The sequence below is a fragment of the Centroberyx affinis genome, unplaced genomic scaffold (assembly GCF_046629955.1).
Source record: "Centroberyx affinis isolate AG114_WGS23_722 - 3 ecotype Tasmania unplaced genomic scaffold, CSIRO-AGI_Caff_v1 ptg000127l_1, whole genome shotgun sequence".
Classification (NCBI taxonomy): domain Eukaryota; kingdom Metazoa; phylum Chordata; class Actinopteri; order Beryciformes; family Berycidae; genus Centroberyx; species Centroberyx affinis.
Genome location: NW_027278828.1, coordinates 133340 through 154060, shown reverse-complemented (window position 1 = coordinate 154060; position 20721 = coordinate 133340). Strand labels below are relative to the sequence as shown.

The following is a 20721-nucleotide window of genomic DNA, read 5'->3' as shown; positions in this document are numbered from 1 at the left end:
CGGCTACGTCAGTACAAGAAACGTCCCCTGAGAATATGGTGGCCGAAATGGGTCGGACAGTGGAACTTTGCAGTTCCGCGAAACTAGCCAAAACCTGTTTTGTCGCCGATGCGCATTTCCTTTTCAAAATAAAAGCCCCTAGAGGCTGGCACTAAAAACACAGTTGTGAATCGTGAAATCTCTGAAACTAATAATTAATTATGTAGCAAAATGTTTAAGAGGACGACGTAGGCTGTTTCTAACTGCAGAAATCCCCATTTAATGTCCATGAATCAATTAATGCTGAGGTGGCAGAACAAATAGGGGGCATGCAGAGGTTTATTAAAAATATAAGTTCCTTGTCACTTTGATATAACAGAGTACTTTGCATAGAACTTGGAAGTTTAAAAACTCTTGGTTTACAATTTGGCTAATCCTAAATAACTAAAGAATAACCCCACCACCAAAAACCAAATTGTGATTGAAGTAGTCTAATTGTATACTTCATTCACTGATAGAGCTCTTGATACAAGAAGTAAGAATATACAGCCCCCACACTTACAATGACGATAGGTTTCTTCTATACATTTTCTTATTCCTCTCCTGTAGATTCAATTTCACACCCATTTCAAGAAGGCACAAAATGTAGTTTTCCCAGCCACACTAGCTGAATGTGTACTTTTTTTCCTCTTTCATTGTGAATTAGTGCAGTTAACATCAACAACAACCACATCTGCATTGTCACTATCACAGTTTCTTGGAGGGGGGTTCTGTGATTAACATGTTTTTATTTATTATCAGCAAGAGAAATACCATTTAATTAAAACATCAAGACTTTTATTTTGAAGGCTACAAAATTCTACCGGAAGTCAATTTCCTTATTGTGGCTAGCTTCATGCAGCTTTATTTTGCAGAAGGCAAAAAACATATAATTTCCAATGAAAATGAAAAAACTTGCCAATGATAGCTTGCTAACCACATATCATAGCATCAGAGTCAACTTAGCTATGTTAATTTGCTAACCAAATAGCATAGAATCAGCTGTCTTTTTATAGTCAGTTAGCTTCTAGCGATCTCCTCTGCCATGAGTTGGAAATACCAGCCGAAAAGCTGTTGTGATGAGGGGGCGTTTCTTGTACTGACTAGTCGGTGGGGGCGTGTCTTGTAGCGAACAAAGTGTCAACATTTTTATATCTCCGAACGGAAGGTTGTAGCCGTTTGGGACCAAGACCAGCGTGTTCGGGGTACATGAAATCCCCCTCAAAACTCCAGGAGTTGGTTTCAAGTCGCTATCACTTACTGTTCAGGAGTTATGAATTTTAACCTATTTTTTGAGCAGATACATAATTTTTAACAGACACTTTCTCATAACTCACAAACCGCAAGTGATACAGACACCAGATTTGGTGTGTGTGATCGTCTCTTCCCACTGCCCATGTGTGCCAAGTTTGGCGCCCCTAGTGTCTTCCTTTGATATAGCTGCCATAGACTCCAATTAAAAAAAGTTTTGAAGATTGTAAAAAGTAAAAAAAAAAAATTATATCTCAGGAACGGAAGGTGGTGCAGCCACCAAATTTGGTGTGCGTGATCATCTCTTTGCACTGCCCATGTGTGCCAAGTTTGGCACCCCTAGTGTCTTTCTTTGATATAGCTGCCATAGACTCCCATTCAAAAGAAGTTTTGAATATTTCACGAAGTTTCAACATTTTTTATATCTCAGGAACAGAAGGCCTAGCGACATGACAAAGATTCAACGACAAAGATGAGTTTAGTTAGTTAAAACCTAATCCAGTGAGAAGTCTCACTGGATTAGGTTTTAACTAACTAAACTAAACTCATCCAATGAAAATAAATGTTATGGAGTTATGTTAAAATCTTGATGAAGGAATTTTGTTATTTTAGGGTAAATCAATCTGCCCTCCACTGACCCAAATCATAGGGTAGCAGCAAACTTAGAAATGCTGCTTCACTACCTCCCAATTTCCCTGCTTCAAATTGTTCTTTAGAAATTAGAATAGAATAAAATACAATAGAATACTACTTTATTAATCCCCATGGGGAAATTAATCTTCTGCATTTAACCCATCCAAACACCCCATACACAAACACAAAGCCATAAGATGGAGAGGCCTGAGGGCACAATGGCAGGAGCTTGCAATCAATCAATCTTGACTCTTACAACCCTCCGGTTGCCAACTGTCATTTTGCCAGATTTTTGTGCCATCTGGCCAGGGATTCGAACCGGCAACCTTTGGACTACTAGTCTGCTTCTCTAACCTCTGGGCTACCTACCGCCCAAGTTACCCACCTATTGTTTCTACCAGCCCACCCTAATATAGCAGGCGAAAACCGGCTCTGTTGTGAATAACACATATTTTGTTTTTTGACACTGGTCTGTTTCAGCCTCTCTTCCCTCCTCTCTGTTCATTGTCATTCACTCCCTCCTCTCCCTCATCGCTCTCCCTCTCCCTGTCTGTCTTTTTCTCTGCCCCCTCCTTGTCTCTCCAGACTGTTTCTCATCCAAGGCAGAGGACAGGTTGTTTAGGAAGCTCTTCAGAAGGTATAACCAGTTCATCAGACCAGTGGAGAACGTCTCTGACCCCGTCACGGTGGAGTTTGAGGTCTCCATCTCGCAGTTGGTCAAAGTTGTAAGAGTTGTAACACACACACACACACACATGCAGAAACACACATACACAGGAATCAGTTATTCCAGACATAACACGTGTGTACAATGTTTGTAAAAGCATGTCCTGCCAAAAAGTGTTTGATGTAGAGCTCCTTCCATACAATTCTGTATATCTTGCTTGACAAGTGGCTTTTCTCCTGTGGACCGCTGAATGTGTGCAATCTCACTAATAGCATCCACTCAAATTTGTGTGTGTGTGTGTGTGTGTGCGTGTGCGTGTGCGTGTGTGTGTGTGTGTGTGTGTGTGTGTTATGTCTTCCTGCAAACATCTTACCAAGATCAAATTTCCTGTCTGTGAACGAGAAAAGGGAAGAGATAAGCAGGAAAGACAGAAGATAGAAAGAGATAAGGGGATAACAAATCATTGCTGTCAGGTGGCAACCTTCTTTCTCCCAAATGTTAATTTTTCAGGAACTGTTCATCATAATATATACACATTGTGTCATTTGTCGTATTGCGTTTAGACAGATCATCTATCATCGACTGTTGTTATACATTGTTGTCTTGCTTTGGTAATCTTAAAGGACCATTTTTGCATGTTTTAGCCCATTTACTACACTGCACACATACGTAACATACGTTACATTACTACCAATCATTTCCCTAAGCATACCATACTTTTTTTAGATTTTTGAAAATTGGTTTCCCTATTTTTTACAATGCTCTCAATTCTCTGCTGCTCCTGCTAACATTTCTGCCCCGGTTTAGGGTTTGAATTTATCTCGTAAAACAATCTTTTCTTCTACCGTACTACCATATTGAAATTAATGGAAATTAATGGCTGCCTGGAAGGTAGGAAAAATGCATTCAAACATGTAAACAAGTATGGTATGCTTTGGAAAATGGTCAGAAGTAATTAAGTATAATAACTATAATAAAGTATACGTGAATTCTAGTAAATGGGCTAAAAAAATGGAAAAACATCGGTATGGTCCTTTGATTTAGACAGGGGTGGGGTGGGGATAGACATGCAAAGCCATATTCCCCAGTGAAAAGAAGTCTTTAGCTCAAAGTGGAAAGACATCTCAGATTAAGGAAAAATTGCCTGCAGAAGCTTATTTGAGTGGTCTGACATAGTTACAGCAGATAGCTCAGCAAGGTGAGATTAATCTGAAGGTGAGTGCGTGGATATGGATGTGGATGTGTTAATCTGTGTCTGTGTATGCATATGCGTGTCCGGGCACACTGCACGCACATGTGTCCCTGTGTGTGTATGTGTGTATGCGTTCACACACATGTTCACATGTATTTGTGTGCATGTACATGGCTGATGTGTTTCTGTGCACGGTTCACCTGATATTCTCAGCTGGAGTGTGGAATCACAGGACTGTGAATCAAAGCTGAATAGGGGTCACAGAGAGAGATAGGGGGGAAGTGAGGTCCGTAACCTCACCATCTATTATTAACTGACTCACATCCGAGCTCTTCACTCAATCAACTCTCTCGCTCTATAGGTAGAGGACAAAGAGTGGAAGGGGATAAATTCTATTTCTATTGGAATTAAGTAAAGGCAAAAACAAATGTCATTTCCGTGTTGTTTTGACACTGGATATGGAAGACATTTGGTTTGTATTTGTTTAAACTGCTGTTCTGACTGCAAAACATTCAGTCAGTGCTGAGTAAACCAGCACAAAATGCAAGACACACACACACACACATATACACACACACACACACACGCACAAACAAATACACAGTTCACTGTAGGCTAACAAGATCTCTTCCGTCTCTGCAGGATGAGGTGAATCAGATCATGGAGACAAATCTATGGCTCAGACATGTAAGTAGCTACACACACACACACACACACACACACACATATACATAGAGCACTTACTGATTGTTTGCTAGACCTGACCCTACTTTGGGGTCAGAGGGAGACAGAGGTAAGCGGGGGGCTGGGAGGGGTCATGTATGTTGGAGCATGTCTTTACCCAGCTAATCAGACATCAATATTGGATGCCGTGTGTGTGTGTGTGTGTGTGTGTGTGTGTGTGTGTGTGTGTGTGCGCACGCGCAGACAAGGAAATGTCAAAGAAGGTTCTTTCAGAGGTCAGCTCATGACAAATGTTGAGGGCAATGGATCCGTAGTGCCTTTGTTTGAGAGTGTGTGCATGGGTGTGTGTGTGTGTGTGTGTGTGTAGGTGTGTGTGTATGTGTGTGCGAATGTCATACATCATTGAAACATTAAGCACAGAAAGAGGGAAAGAAAAAGAACAAGTGAACAAGGCAACAAGAAAACAAATGATTCAGACAGGTAGATGAATGCATCTCATCTATAATCAACGTTAGCAGTATGTTTAGTCACGCTCTCCCGACCGTCCGCCTCTCAGCAGATCTATGGCCACGCACCCTGAACTCCTGACCTTCCGTGGCTGTCCACTCAAATAGCACACTTTGCCTCTATCTTCTAAACTGGTACCTTTTTGGTTCTTTGTGTATCTTTTGATAAACCTCCTTTGTTCAGTTCAATCTTACAAAACAGTCTCAGTGAAGATGACATGATAGACATTGGCATGATTTACATCAATTTGTCTTATTTGTGTGTTTGTAGTTTCTGAGCTGTTATTTATTACAAGGCATGGGTAACGAGAAGCTGTGTCAACACCATAGTCACTGATAAAGGATACTGGGTTTAGTGGTGGCCATTTTAGAAGTCCCCCTTTGTCAGTTTGGCCTGCTTCTATCTTGCATTAACACTGCAGGCAATTCATCACCAAATCCATTCAATTTAAAACAAAGCTCTAATGTCCTTGAACCTTCTGACTGTCCATCTGAGAGAGGAGAACTTGTTTAAAAGAAGGACATCCAAAATGGCTACCTGTGTATATTTAGACTGCCTTTGTGTCGATATGGAAACATTAAGTAAACACAGTAAAGTGATCCTTGCCAAGTCCTAAATTTATAGGCTGAGGTATGATTGATTGCCAGATTTGCCTCCTACAACACAGCAGAGGGATCACTTAAGAGGAATCATCTCTCTGTTTTAAGCGCAAACAAATTCTACCTTTTTTGTATCTTTATCTGTGCTCTTTACCCAGTCTGGTTTTTCTCTTGTCCTCGTTTTTATGTCCTTGCAATTCCCTCCTTTCATCTCTCTCTGTCTTTCACCTGTCTTTCTATGTTTCTAATAAGTCAGTCACCATAATGATCAAGTATGCTAAATGAGTATATACCAAAGATTTATTTTAGATGTTTTGATTTGCAGGTATTTTAAAGAAATGTTGTATTTCTTTACATTCAGAAGTAGTTTGATGTTGGCTGCTATGCTGTTTAATGCTCTGTCAATATGCGTTCAGTTCTGTTTCTTTCATAATAGTGTTTCAAAAGGAAAACAATATGAACAAATACACCAACAAGTTTCAAAAGCATATGCCATTTTCATAGCTGGAGTTTAATAGCCATCAAATGCAAATGGAGGATTTGATTGCCATTTTATAAACAATAAACCATGCACACAGTCCTATCAGGCATTACATCTCCAGCCAATCATACTGTAAATTCCCTGGGTAGATAAATGGGAAAGCCAGTGTAGCATGAAGTGGTTAATTAAATGGCTCCTAGGTCATTACTGTGGATTAATTCGCCTTGCTAATGAATGAATTCATCTTGAATGACATGAAAATAGCCAAGACGAATGGATCTACTGCCTTTGAAATCATACCCCCAGGTATGTTGACAGAATAGCAAGTGAGTGCACTCTCTTTTTTTCAGTAGGCTACTCACTCACATATTGCCCTTCTCCCTTCCTGCTCTCCATACAGATGTAGCTATTGTAGATATCCCACTTTTTAGTGCATGCTTGATGAACTACTGCTGCACCTTGGCTCCGTCTCCAGGAGGGATTGTGAAGACAAAAAATCGTAACTTTGCTCCCTTTCCAGTTAAAAGGAAGATCTCGGACGGTGAATGAATACAAAGAACTTCATTCATTAATTTTCCATACCCACTTATTCCTGTTTAGGGTCACAGGGGAACTGGAACCTATCCCAGCATGCACTGGGCCGAAGTCAGGGAAGGACAGACACAAATAGATGACACCTATGAGCAATTTAGAGTCTCCAGTTCACTTGCACGTCTTTAGACTGTGGGAGAAAACCGGAGCACTTGGAGGAAACCCATGCCAAAATGTGAAGACCTTCTTCTGAGCCACCATGCTGGCCAGAGTTTGTGTTAGAAAAATAATAATTTCAACACTGAAGGAAAATTTGCCTACAGTATTGAAAATGGGATAGATAGAAGACATATGCATGAGGGGGGACTTTTCCACTGGCTACCACGGTACAGTAAAAACATAATACAGGTAGTAGACTCCCCAGTATGCTCACATTGTTTACTTTTGTCTCTGTTGTATGTTTCAGATTTGGAATGACTACAAGCTGCGGTGGATGCCAGTAGAGTTTGATGGAATTGAGTTCATTAGAGTTCCATCTAACAAGATCTGGAGACCTGACATTGTGCTCTACAACAAGTGAGACGAGGCTGTTTTACCACTGTCGCCATCATTACTATGATTATCCTCATCACCATTATTGCAATCATTATTATCATTGTCAAAACAATACAATGCCAGAATCCCTAGTAGTGCAAGTGTCTTGTTATACAGCCCACTGCTAGAGTGTGCCACAGACTATAACAGTATTGAAATATGCCAACGTGATGGTCTATTATTGGTGCAGAAAGACATTTTCAGGGGCGATTTTGCCGTGTTCTATTCTTTCCATTTCAATTCACCTAATTTTGGGCTCATTTTCTCTTTCTACTGACTTACAATAGCGACTCATAATGTTAGTCAAAGGCAATTATGTGAGTTTTATATTTCACAATGAGATGGTAATTTGGTTTCATTGTCCTCCATCTTTTAACCCTATTGCTCTCTTTCTTCCCTCCCCTCTCCTGTTATCCTTGCCTTCATTTTCTCCTTGCATTTATATCTTACTCTCTTTGTTTGCTGTCTCTGCCTTCCTCTAACTATTGTCTCCTATTCAATACCCCACATATGCTTCTACACACACACACACACACACACACACACACACACACACACACACACATTACTCACATACAGTGCTGTAGGTGATTTCTTAGTGGAGGATAAAACCAAGGCTCTACTGAAGTTTGATGGTACCATCACCTGGGTTCCTCCAGCCATTTTCAAATCCTCCTGTCCCATGGACATCACCTACTTCCCCTTCGACTACCAAAACTGCTCCATGAAGTTTGGCTCCTGGACTTATGACAAGGCCAAGATTGACCTGGTACTTATTGGGTCAAAGGTCAGTGTTTGTGATAAAGTCTAGTGTAACTATCAACAGACACTTTTCATCTATTTCAAATTTTCTTCCTTTCTTTCCTATCTACAAAGTAAAAAAGTACTGCTTACACTTATCCAGTAAAATAGTATGTACACTGTGGGCAAAAAAGGTGCTTTTTTAGAACGGTGAATTGGCCCCCATATCCTTTTCTAGTGTTAAATCATCACATGATTTGAACTTAACTAGATTTTTATCCCCCACCCAGGTGAACCTGAAAGACTTCTGGGAGAGTGGCGAGTGGGAGATCATCGACGCCCCGGGATACAAGCACGACATCAAGTACAACTGCTGTGAGGAGATCTACCCGGACATCACCTACTCCTTCTACATCCGCCGCCTGCCCCTTTTCTACACCATCAACCTCATCATCCCCTGCCTCCTCATCTCTTTCCTCACGGTGCTGGTCTTCTATCTCCCGTCCGACTGCGGAGAGAAGGTCACGCTCTGTATCTCCGTCCTGCTCTCCCTCACTGTGTTCCTGCTGGTCATCACTGAGACCATCCCCTCCACGTCGCTTGTCATCCCGCTCATCGGCGAGTACCTGCTCTTCACCATGATCTTCGTCACGCTCAGCATCGTCATCACGGTGTTCGTGCTGAACGTCCACTACCGCACGCCCATGACGCACACCATGCCGGACTGGGTGCGCTCGGTGTTTCTCAAAGTGCTGCCGCGGATCATGCTGATGCGGAGACCGATAGATGAAGAGGGCAAGGCCGGGGGGTCGGACAACAGTGGGGAGGCAGGAGGAGCTGGAGGGGGAGGAGGAGGCGGAGGAGGGAAAGGAGGGAAGAAGAGGAAGAACAGCCTGACACAGGTGAGTCAGCTGCAGGGCAGAGAGGAGGGTTGAATGAGTCACTGTGTGAATGGACACATGGTATCATATAATTCAGCACTAATAACTCCTGACAGGTAGTAGTAGATTGTGTCATGCTGAAGTGGCCACTCTAAAATGCACCACTTTGTGGTGCATTTTAGAGAACAACCTGAGGGTCAAAGGTTGGATCGGTTGGGAACCATCACATCTACAACACCAAGCACAGGGTAACAGTTGAGAGGGATAACAATTACCTTCATAAATATTCTAAAAGAAGGTCTGTGGCGGGGTCGAGCCCTAAGAGTCCTATTACGAAGTCTCCAACTCCTTCGCTAGACTCTAGTGTGGGACACACAGACACACAGATTAATACTTCCAACCAGACATGGGCAATTTGGCCAGCCAGAACAGTAAAAGAATTAAAACCTGTGTAACTTTAAAACTGGTAAGAATCCATTCCATCTTTGATATATCAAAACCATGAAAAGCCATCTACAGATAGTTCCATCAGCAGATCTGATGGCATACTTCAGTCAATAGTAGGGCACAGGCAGGCATGCTTCAGTCAATAATTTTGACTGAATTTCTTCTCCAAAAAACACCAGTCCTTAGTACAGCTGAGGAGAATGAGTCTTGGCTAGTACCAAACAAGCCTCCAAAGTTGGATGATTACATTTTGCTACCCAAGTTTCCAACTTATGACGCAATGATACCTTTCTCAACATGGCAGTTTTTTTGTGTCAGTCAGCATTAAGACAACACATGCACCTTCATCACACGTTTGTAGTTAACCAGACTATCTATTATAACTAATATTTCTGTAAAGGAAGTTTGTTAAATTAGCTTTTTAAGCTGCAGGACGTCCATGTTTGTTTATCGTTTTGTGAATTTCAGTAAGATTCACCCAAACGCAACGTGCACATAGTTCATTTGAAGACTGTAGGTTTCTCTGGTTAGTGTTTTTCCTCCCCATAACATTAGGAAACTAGTTTCTACTTGACATCACCTTGTTGCAGCTGTGCTGGGCAGCTGCCAGGTGTGAATGTGTGTAACTGTATGAATGTGAAACAAGGCATGGCTGAAAAAGAGCTTGCATGCTCAGTAAGAAAAATAAAATAGTATATATATGAAATAAATACAAAAATGTCTGGTTTCAAACCCAACCAGTAATAACACATAGAAACCAATAAATGTTTGAGGTGAAACTGAATCAAATCTCTGGTTGTGTTCCCCAGCAGGTTGGAGGCGGCTCGCTCAACTGTCTGGAGTTTGGGGACAATAAGCTCTCCTCCATGGAGGGCTGCGCTGGGAAGAAATGTCCCTGCCCCTGCCAGCATGGGAAGGAGACCCCAGAGACGGCAGACTCAGGGAAGCTGACTCGCCAACTGAGTCCACAGAGCATCAACACTGTGGTGGCCTTTTCCGTGGTTTCACCCGAGATCAAACAGGCCATAGAGAGTGTCAAGTACATCGCCGAGAACATGAGGAGCCGTAACAAGGCCAAAGAGGTAAGTGATTGTTATCTTCACTGTGGCTGACTACTCTGAATGTCAGTGGATAATAAGAGCAAAATAAATCAAATACAATACAGTAACAGCAACTCCTGTGTTCAGATATCCTCCGACACACACAAACACACACGCTTATTTATGATAAAATGTAATGATAAAATGAAATGATGATAAACAGAGACAAAAAAAATACTTATTCTTATTCTTACTCTTACTCTACTACCTGTACATGTAGGAGAAATTTCCTACAGAAATGTCCAAGCTAATAATGCTTTTTTTCAGTAAGTACTTGTGAATAGGCTACAGTATATAAATTAATCATGGAGTTAACATTAGCTTTATCTAAAGCAAGACTACTACAGACCTAAAAAATCCTCACTGTGTTATCCCTATAGTCCCCTAGTTATATGCTCAAATTCAACTAACAATGAAATGTACTGTATACTGCACAGTCGCGACTAATCCAATTTAGCTTCATTCATCTTGACCATATTAGGAAACAGTTGACAAAACTTCATAAGCAAGTCACATAGAAAATACAATATGCCAGTGTGATATAAACTTTATATAAATCCTCAACTGCTTATGGAAAGCACACATGCAGCATGCAAGCTCCATGCATAATGTATTTATGCAAAAACATTCTAACAATGGCCCGGGAGAGCTCTGCTGTGATTCTGGGCATCGTTGCTGCGTATCCTAACCTGCTCCAGAAGTTAACACCACTGTAAGTTAGACCCAAACAATTTTAGATTTGAGGCTAGAACTCGCTCTCTGTCAGTTATAAATACAGCGGGTGAAATCTCCCGGCAGGGAGAAGGAGCCTTTGATATGTAAAACTGACTCAATCAGCTTTGTCAAAACGCCTGTCACTGCTTTTGACACTGTGGTTTGAATATGATTATCATAGTAATTTCCTCCCGTGTAAATTATGTGTCAATTATCTGCTAGCCCTCAGAAATTGTTCAACTCCTATCTCTCTCTCTCTCTTTCTTTGTGTCTTTTCCTTTCCACCCATACTGTGTAATCTTTGCCTCACCCCACCAACTCCCACAACCTCCCACCCTCTGTGATTCTGAATCACCCTGTTTTTCTCTGACTGTGCACCTCTTCACCTCGCCCCTTTTCACCTCCTTAAAAATCTTCCTCTCCCCTCCACCTTTCATTTGTGACCACCATTACTTCATTCTCTCTTCTCCTCTCTCCCCCTTTCTGTTATCATTTTGTCCCCTCCCTCGCTCACAGGTGGAGGATGACTGGAAGTACGTTGCCATGGTGATTGATAGAATCTTCCTGTGGGTGTTTGTGACGGTGTGCGTCCTTGGAACCATCGGCCTCTTCCTCCAGCCCCTTATTGGCTTCGTCTCATAACAACTGACCAATCAGGGCTCACTGCCACCCTGTATCGACCAATCCTGAACAAGTCACTAACTCTCAATAGACCAATCAGAGACAGGCTTTCAAAGTTTGAGTCCTAAAGCACTATTTGTTGTGCAGGTTTTTAGCTTCTTGCCTTTCGCTAACACATCAAAACTGTTTAAATGATTCCTGCATTCAGTCTGGACCACTATGTTTTGAACGAGGTGTGTTAGAGCTTGGCTGGGATCAAAAACTGGCACATCCAGTAGTCCTTCAGGACTGGAACCTGAGAGTCAACATTCAACCAATGTTACTGAACTTGGAGTATTCCACTTTCAGTAGAAATGAGTAGAGCCGTCTACCACGCTGAACACTGAACCCTGCGACAGCCAGTTAACTCCCTTGAGCTGACTGATGACTGTCATACCCAGTCCCCAGTCTGATTCATCAAGCTGCTCACTGTCAGAGCCAATCACAGTTGCTGCTTTTTGTGTCATTTCCAATTTGAATTCAGATTTCTGGAGCGCTTGGCAGTGCTTTTAACAAATAAGGGCAGACTGTTCTTGTTTTGTAATTAGAATCCATGTGATTTCTGAATGTTCTCTTGATTAATGTTCCACAAGGTAATTGGTTGGCGTGGTAAATATTGGATTAAATGGTACTTGAATGGTTGCTCCTGAAATAGCAGTACACTTATTAATTCATGAGAGGATTCTATCATCCAATTCCATGGCTATTAATTTATGCTTTCTTTCTTGTCACTTTTAATTAAGTTAACTATTCAGTGCAGACACGCAATGCAACACACACATGCATGACAGAATTTTTGATCACTTGTACCGGGAATCCATTGTCCTTCTCAGATTACTACTAGAGGAAAACAGCTTCATTTATTTCATTATTTCATTTATTTATCCCTATTATTTTTGTTTAACTCTATCCTTTGCAAGTATGTTTTGATTGGGTTGCCATTAGACCTGCACACCTCATGCTGAAGAGAGATCAAACATTTGTATTAATGATTCTTTGCCTTTTTCTTTTGTCTGTCTGCCTTTGAACTTAAAATAAATGCAATATTTCTTCAAGTAAAGGGAATATTTATTGGTTGGTTGGTCTTAAAATGTGAGAATGAAAAACACTCAATACCTTGCTTGTGATGGACAGTACAAATAAGCATACATGCACACACGCACATGCACACACGCACATGCACACACACACACATACACACACACACAAGGAGTTTCTTTAATCTTACCCTCTGATGCAGATTAAACATGGAAACAGCAACCAGATGTATCATGAAGCCTCCAACTGGAAGGTCTAATTGATATCCAGACATTTTAGCGCTATTTAGACATCATTTTAGTGGTAAGATAAAATGCTTTGAGAATAAGGGCCTGGAGCGAAGTTCATTATGCTAAATGACATTAACCAACTAAACCACCTCCTATTTATCTGTCAGAGGGGCAATCCTATCACTGTAGTTAACATGTAATGGACTCAGTCATTAGCAAATAAAGATCCCTTGAATATATTAATGACGACAGAGCTAACTGCATGAATGTGGTCATGACTCATCATTAAGGCACCCAGTCATTAGCAATATGAAATATTGCTTCAGTATGTTAGCAATGACAGAGCTACTTGTGTGCTAGTGGTTTTAAGTCACCACTAATTCTCAGATCCTGCCTCCAGTATTAATCTTGTAACAGAGAAGTTCATTCATTTATAGTAAAACAAGTTGCTTTTCTCTCAGGAGTGCTTGGGCCGAGCTCTCAGTAAGAGAGCCGCGTTCGTTCATTGGTTTGTTTGTTCCATCATGTACGTGTGATACTTTTCAAAATGCATCACTTAGTAGCATTACGGTAAAGAGGTTACTCTCTCTGCAAACCAGAAGTTTGTGTGTAATGCTTTTTACCATGTGCAGTGCTTAAGGGAATTAAGCAGTATACAGTATGCACTGTTTAGGCGGTGCAGAGCTCTAAGACCCCTGGTTTGTGCGCTCATACACCAGTCAGTCCGGTCGAAGCCACAAGCATGGAGAGTCCTGGCTGCAGCCTGCAGACATTCACTACCAGGAAGCAGCTGGATGAACGTCTGACTGTAGTTGCTGCAATATTGTATTGTTAACAAGTGGAGTTTTCAGTGTAGTCAGTGTGGTTCCACTCAATCCAATCATGCACACCAGCACCCCACCCCTCCACCTGACCACCTAGAAAGCACTAGTGCACTTGTTTGGGATATATGTATCCATGTCAGCTACAATGCTGTGAGCTGGACTAGCGAATAGTCCCTATGTACCCAATGTACTAACAGACATGCTCAACTGGGCTTTTCAGTATTCATAGACACGCCCGATCACAAAACACACAGACACCCTCTCTCTCTCTCTCTCTCTCTCTGTCTGTCTTCTCTCTCTCTCTCACACACACACACACACACACACACACACACACACACACACACACACACACTCATGGAGGATCGCATGTACAAACACTTGCATATGCATTCACAAGCACAGTGTGTATAGATATACACATACACGTACACACAACTTGGAAGAGATCAGAGGGCAGTTTGACTCACTGGCTGGAATAGAATCTCTTATATGGTAAGTTATGGTGCCATCAGAGCATGAAACACATGGTTTAGCCCAGAGGCCACAGCAGCCTCAGTGATGCAGTGACAGTGCCAGGGAGCACGGACTGAGCTAACAGGGACATGAATGCTGGTCTAGAGAGGACTAGAAGAGAACATACTGTACATGTTGACTTGGCTAACATGCTAGACTACACCACTAATTGCTGCCCAGTGGATATGGACCTAATAATAAGCCTAGATTGAAGCTCTGTGCCCTGCTGTAACACTATCTGGACACTAGAAACATTATAGACAGCACTACTGCTAGATAGATATGGGAATAGAGAGATTGACAGAGGCTAAAAACACTGTAGGTAGCCTTAGTGGTAGATAGATGTAGGAATAGTCTCAAAGCTAGAAACACTGTAGATACTGGCTGACAGATCAATTTCAATTTCATTCAATACGTTCAATACCACGTTCAATACTAGTTCACTCAAATAAAAAAAAAGTCCATTATAGAAGCTTGCATGGTCTTTGTCTATCTGAAGTTTGAAATGTGATAAGATGTGCTTTTCAATCAAATGTGTTGTTAATTGCTAATAGTCTCCATCAAACATAGATATCATGTCTTCAAAACACTATCGATATTTTGAGAGATGGTTAGCAGGCTCTGCCAAAAGAGCTGCTAGACACAGTCAGTGGTGTATTTTGGTTATTAGCGACCATCTATAAGCCTTTGGCCACGTCTCTCTCCTCTCATTCCCAGTACAGGTTAATCTCTCTTTATGGAAATGTGCAGGCCTTATGATTCACACATTAGGAGATGAATGGAATAATTTGAGGTGATAAAGGCAGAAGCACAATATTCTGAACTGCCCCTGTGGTGTTTAATTTAACCTTAACAACATTATAAAAAAAAGGAGAAAAGTGTGTGTGTGTGTGTGTGTGTGTGTGAGAGAGAAAGAGACAGAGTGAGAGGGAGACAGAGGCAGACAAAAGGAACAGAGGGCAACAGAACAAAAGACAATTGTACAATGGAAAATGAGAAAATGAGATTGAGATGAACGCAAGCAAGAGGTTGAGAAGAGGGCAAGGGCATTTTCACAGAAAAATACAAAGTGAATGATATACATTATAGGAAGGTTGGAATGTAACACACATACACAGACACACATAAACACAAACATTCATTTGGCCTTGAAGGGCTCACTAATTGATTTTCTTGAAAGGAGCCATAAGGTTGACAGACAGACAGACAGACAGACACACACACACACACACACAAAAATCCTCATTTGATTTTAGCAGGCTCATTAATTGATTTTCTTGGAAGGAGCTGTATGTAGGTTGGGGAGAGAAGAACCCACGGCACTTTTGGACTCTGTGATTTAGATATCGAGTCTGGCCAGAAAGCATCAATAATCCCCGCTCTGCAGCTGACAGTGGTTTTATGTGCTGCATCTCTAGATATCCCTCTTCATATGCGAGTGTGCAATTTGATTTAGATTGCATGGCCCTATGCTCAAAGCCAGATGAAATGTGGAGGAATCCACAACACTAATGGACCACCGTAGCACGCTACTGGGAAGTTCCGTCTACAACGGGAGACTTTTAGTAATGGAGGTCAAATGAAATTGGGATGTCAAGCAGAATTGGAATTACATTCTACGGGGCGATTCATGTTCTATTTTTCCATAGGATTTGCAAAAAGGAATTGAGCACAATCCTAATAGGAAATATTATGCTATGTATTATAAATTTATATCCGAGTCCCTCTTGAAAATTGTCTTTCTGTGCTATGCCAGCATATTACATCATCTCACTTAATAAAAAGCCAAGTTATGAAAATGCATGTAGTAAAGCAACCTTGTGCTTGGTTCATTGTAACCGGTGTAATATTTATATACATAATTAGTTTTTTTTTTTCCATGCAAAGCTGCCAAGTATTTCTGATTTATCTGCAGAATTCTATTTGGGGAAGTGTTCACAGTGGATGAATAAGAGAGTAAATTAGATAAAGTGGATGAGAAGGATGGTGGCACTGTGGAAAATTGTTTTATATGTCCTAATTTCAATTTCTTAATAAATTTACACAAAAGGTAAGTCCCAGCACAGAGAGAACAACATATGGGATTCTAAACTATTATATATATTGTTCTCAAAATGATTGCTATCGCTGTTTATATAGTGAGTGAACATTAGTTTTAAATTAATTTTGAAACTTAAACTGGATTGTTCCATTTTGTATTTTTTTTTTGTAAACAATAGATTAAAGTAGTATTTTGAGATATGATGGGATCTGAAATGTAGAAAGCTTATTTGAGAGTCCCGTCTACTCAATAATCTATGCACAATTTATCAATAATTACATTTAGAGTTCTTTAGATTGGGGTTTTAATAACTATAAGACATGGACACGTACGCACACCCACACACACCCACCCACACACACACACACACACACACACACAGTGCACTTTCTTGATTAAAGAGCAGGAAAAGCTAAGTGTTAGCAACGGTGCTGAAGGGCTTTTGCTCTACAATCATCCCCTATTGAGGCTGTATTGCTATTTCTGTTGGATGGAGCACACATGTAAAGGATATTGACATAGAAAAATGCATCACACACAGTACTTCTACCTACATCTGTCCTTTTTTTCCTTTACTAACCTTTTTGTGGTGTTACTGTAGGAGGATATAATGTTCTAAGCATGTGTATTGACTTCATCATGGATACTGAAAAACATCATACAGGTTGTTTCTATATCTGCAAATCCTTATGTAACCTTTATTTCTTTGCATTATATTATTTATTTTCTAAACACACACATTACCATCACATTACCCATGAAGGCGTAGTTGACCTCTCTGAAAACAAGGTGCTTGTGGGATACTGGAGGAGGAAGAGGTGGAGGAAAAAGAAGAAAGAAAGAAATGCAGGCCAGAGCAGCAAAGAGGTGTCTCTTTGATGGCAGATGGAGGCAGGCAGGAAATCACCTGGTTTAACACACACTGTTAAACTGAGAAACTGTCCGAGGGTGCACTTCAGACAGGACAGTGGGAGGGAGACGTGGGATTGTGCAACAACCTTTCAAGTCTACTGTGGTCGGTGTTCAGAAGTCACAGTGAAAACACATTACATTAAGTGTTGTTTGCCATTGTCACATCCTCAAGTGTAAATGGGTTAGAGTTAGGGTTAGAGAACAAAACACAGCGGGGTTACAAAATGTTTCTGTGAACAGGTTCTGCTCTTGTTTCCACACAAGATTTTTTTTACAAAAAGATTAAAGCTCACTGGAATTTCATCTAAATATTTGTTGCCTTCTACTCCTTTCCGGAAAAAAATTGCATTATTTTTGAGGCTGAAATTTGTGTTTTTATATTAGTCAATATTCATCAATACTGACTGATGAATTCCAGGAAGCATGGATATAGCATTTTGGAATGAAATTGACCACTTATATGTAAAGTGTATGGGTGTGTCTTTGAGTTTTTCTTCAATATCCATATCATTTTTAAGGATTTTCTGTTTTACTGCATAGTTCACAGTGGAGAGACAGAAGAGGCTGACATGCGACAAATGTTTCAGGCTGGATTCAAGCCTAGTACATCACAGTTACATGGTGCTCTGCTTAGACAACAGAGCCACCAGGACAGCTGGTGTGGAAGGTTTTTTAAACAGGATCACCATCACCTCATGAAAAATAATACTGCCATTTTACTTCTTTGCAATTACATTTTTCACAATGTTTAAGGACACTCTTTTGTTTACCACTAAGGAAAACATCACAGACTGTCATCCAGTCTTGAGATGCAGAGGCAGACTCTGAAAGGCCACTGCAAATGGAACTGAGGTCATGTATAATTCAGACATCTGAGCCCTCCATCGAGCTTCTCATCTCTTTCCACTAGCTGTTGATCTTACTGTAAGTCACGTGTGTGTGTGTGTGTGTGTGTGTGTGCGCGCGCGCATGCGCGTGCGTGTGCGTGTGCACGTGCGTGTGTGCAATCGTGTGTTTTTTTAATTTGGTCTGTCTAGCTACCTGTCTGTCAGCCTGTCTATCTCTCTGGCGGCACAGTTTTAGTATGTCATGTGTTCCTTAGGTTATCAAACTTTCACAACCTCTGAAACGGGATCCAGAGTCCGCACCGTACTGTAGTCGCTGTTTGTACCCCAGATCCCAGTGATGTCGGAGTATAATGGCATGGTGAGTGCTTGTCTTGGGATCAAAGACAAGGTATTTCCCATCCATTATTTGTCCTGGTCCCAGGTTTCCACAGGCAGACTTTATTCCATCCCTAGATCTCAGACCGCTTGTTTTCTCTGTCTAGTTATTTCTCTTTCACTGTCTCTTTCTATGGATCAAGCAGGATCAAAGGGATGGTGGAATATGTCAGTTGGGTTGAAGAGCTTGGTTGTTTTCTCTCTAGAATACAGTATAATACCTAACCCTATTGTGTAAGGCTCTTCTTGTTTTGGCAGAGGAAGGTCGGTTCTTTGAGAATGCACTCATGCAGTATGTGTACAGGATAGCAGGATGTGTGTATCATGTGTGCGTGTGTGTGTGCATGCGCTAGTCCGTGAATGTGAGCAAGCCCATGTGTGTGCATGTGCACAATCCAGTATTACTGTCATGATGCCAGACAAGTCAGCTGGAACTAACTGGGAAGAGGCTGTCTCTCAATAATTCATGGTGAGACCCCAAGATACCAAGCAAAAGTGTTTCTCTTGCATTTCAACATACCTCCAAAACACTGTATGTTACTGGCAATAAGACTCAAAAGTTAGATACAGTATACATTATCATAAGGTTACCCTTATCATGGCCTCTGGTGAAATTATTTCATATTTTTTTCAGGTTTTACAGAGAAAAGTAACCCCATTTTGTAAAAACACATTTTGAAAATACAGGAAAGAGGATATCACAAAGTAACATTACAACCACAAGTCTTAAAAGTTTGACACAAAAAGTTGTCCAACTTTTTATTATATATTATTATATATTATACATTTACTATATTTAGCCACCCACAATAGTGACTTCATAATGTGCTCTTTTAGATGGCTTGATATCCTTGTTATCAAAAGGTCATTGCAGTGAAATCACGCCATCTACACTGTGACATTGGAATGACATATTCATCCTGCCTATTGTCTTTGATGATGACTCACTGCACTGGCAGGGACCCCGCTGAGTGCATTGTGACATCATAATGGCTCGTTAATGACCCACTCATTAGAACAGTCGTTAAGGACTCCTTGTCAAGAGCTCTTCAGAGAAGAGGAGTGGGCAGCAACAGAGAAATGTTTTTGCTATAACAGACGGATTTGTCTTTGAGTACCATCTATTTTTGTTGTACTGATGAGAATGAAAATGATCTAACAAATGATCCATTCACAGTCCACTAGTAAGGCTTACTCATATGAAATTAAGAATGACCATAGTGTGCTGTAGTCTCTCCCTGCTACTGAGTGCTTTCTACAGCCAGCTTCAGCTGAGATTTGCCAGGCACACAGAACAAGGCTTGATTTCCCAAACGCATTCATCATGTACTGCCTGTTGACTTATTGGAACAAAGATGACAATAATGCTAGATACTGTACATCATTTGGATTCCCGACCCGGGATACGTGGTAGAGACAGTGGGGATGATTCAAGTTTGCAACCGATGGTCCTTTCGAAATCTGGAGAGATTCATGACAAAAGATCACATGCAACCTTTTTTAGAATTGTTATGTATACAAATAACACCATTGCTCAAACTAAGCGTTTTCTGTTTTCTGTTTTCAGTTTTGCGTAATACCAAAGGGTCCTGTCTCACAAATTAAGTTCAGCATAGTCAAAAGGTGCTTATATCAACTGGCTCCGTCCAGAGCCATTGAGAGAAAGAGTTGCGTCAACGGAGGGTCAAAAACGCTACACGGTCACGTGGTTCATGTAGCTCCGATAGTTCCAAGTGGTCCATTTGAATCCATGGGAACAGTAGCAGTAACAACCGCGACTTTGGGTATAATAAACAATATGACAACTGATTTAGAGTATTGTAAACTGACAGGTTAGATGTCTGTAATATTTACTATTTAATATTATGATTAAAAATTATCTCAAAATAGAAGATTAGAGTGATTAAGGCTTGGCACCTTTACTAGTCAATGATGTGTTGCTTTGGCTGCTAGCTGTTTACTGTGTTACATCCTAATGTAGCCTCATTTTATTATTATCATTATTATTTACTTTTTTGGACTTTAAGATAACGTCACCAGAAGGTATGAATTGAATATCAATCCATCAAGATAGTCTCTTCAAGTGCTGTGAATCCACCAACAACTGACAGCAGTAAGGGGCAGTAAATGATGTTCAGTGCTGTCATTGAAACTTACTTGTGAGCGGTCTATTCAGTTTATGACCTAAAGTAAAAGCATTCCACTGACACCAACAAAATCATCCTCATTTCAAGTTT

General features: G+C 40.9%; 1 protein-coding gene across 3 annotated transcripts; it reads left to right on the top strand.

Annotated features, from left to right (window-relative positions):
* The first annotated feature begins 2477 nt into the window (after positions 1-2477).
* On the top strand, positions 2478-11682 carry chrna6 (cholinergic receptor, nicotinic, alpha 6). Of its 3 annotated transcripts, none has more exons than XM_071529842.1 (7): positions 2478-2627; positions 4404-4448; positions 7030-7139; positions 7737-7944; positions 8189-8800; positions 10036-10308; positions 11557-11682. In XM_071529842.1, the coding sequence occupies exons 2-7, from the start codon at positions 4422-4424 to the stop codon at positions 11680-11682; spliced, it is 1356 nt and encodes a 451-aa protein (XP_071385943.1). In that variant the 5' UTR covers positions 2478-2627; positions 4404-4421. The 3 variants fall into 3 exon arrangements, with proteins under 3 accessions (XP_071385943.1, XP_071385951.1, XP_071385935.1); XM_071529850.1 differs by having other exon boundaries at positions 2487-2627; positions 10039-10308; XM_071529834.1 differs by having other exon boundaries at positions 2487-2627; positions 10000-10308.
* Positions 11683-20721: the final 9039 nt, after the last annotated feature.

What these genes read in the sequence shown, in the direction of transcription:
- chrna6 (XM_071529834.1), top strand. Translation starts at nt 4,422, where the DNA reads ATGGAGACAAATCTATGGCTCAGACAT. An exon ending in CAAATCTATGGCTCAGACAT is followed by an intron (nt 4,449 to 7,029) that starts GTAAGTAGCTAC and finishes TGTATGTTTCAG; the next exon opens with ATTTGGAATGACTACAAGCT. An exon ending in GACATTGTGCTCTACAACAA is followed by an intron (nt 7,140 to 7,736) that starts GTGAGACGAGGC and finishes ACTCACATACAG; the next exon opens with TGCTGTAGGTGATTTCTTAG.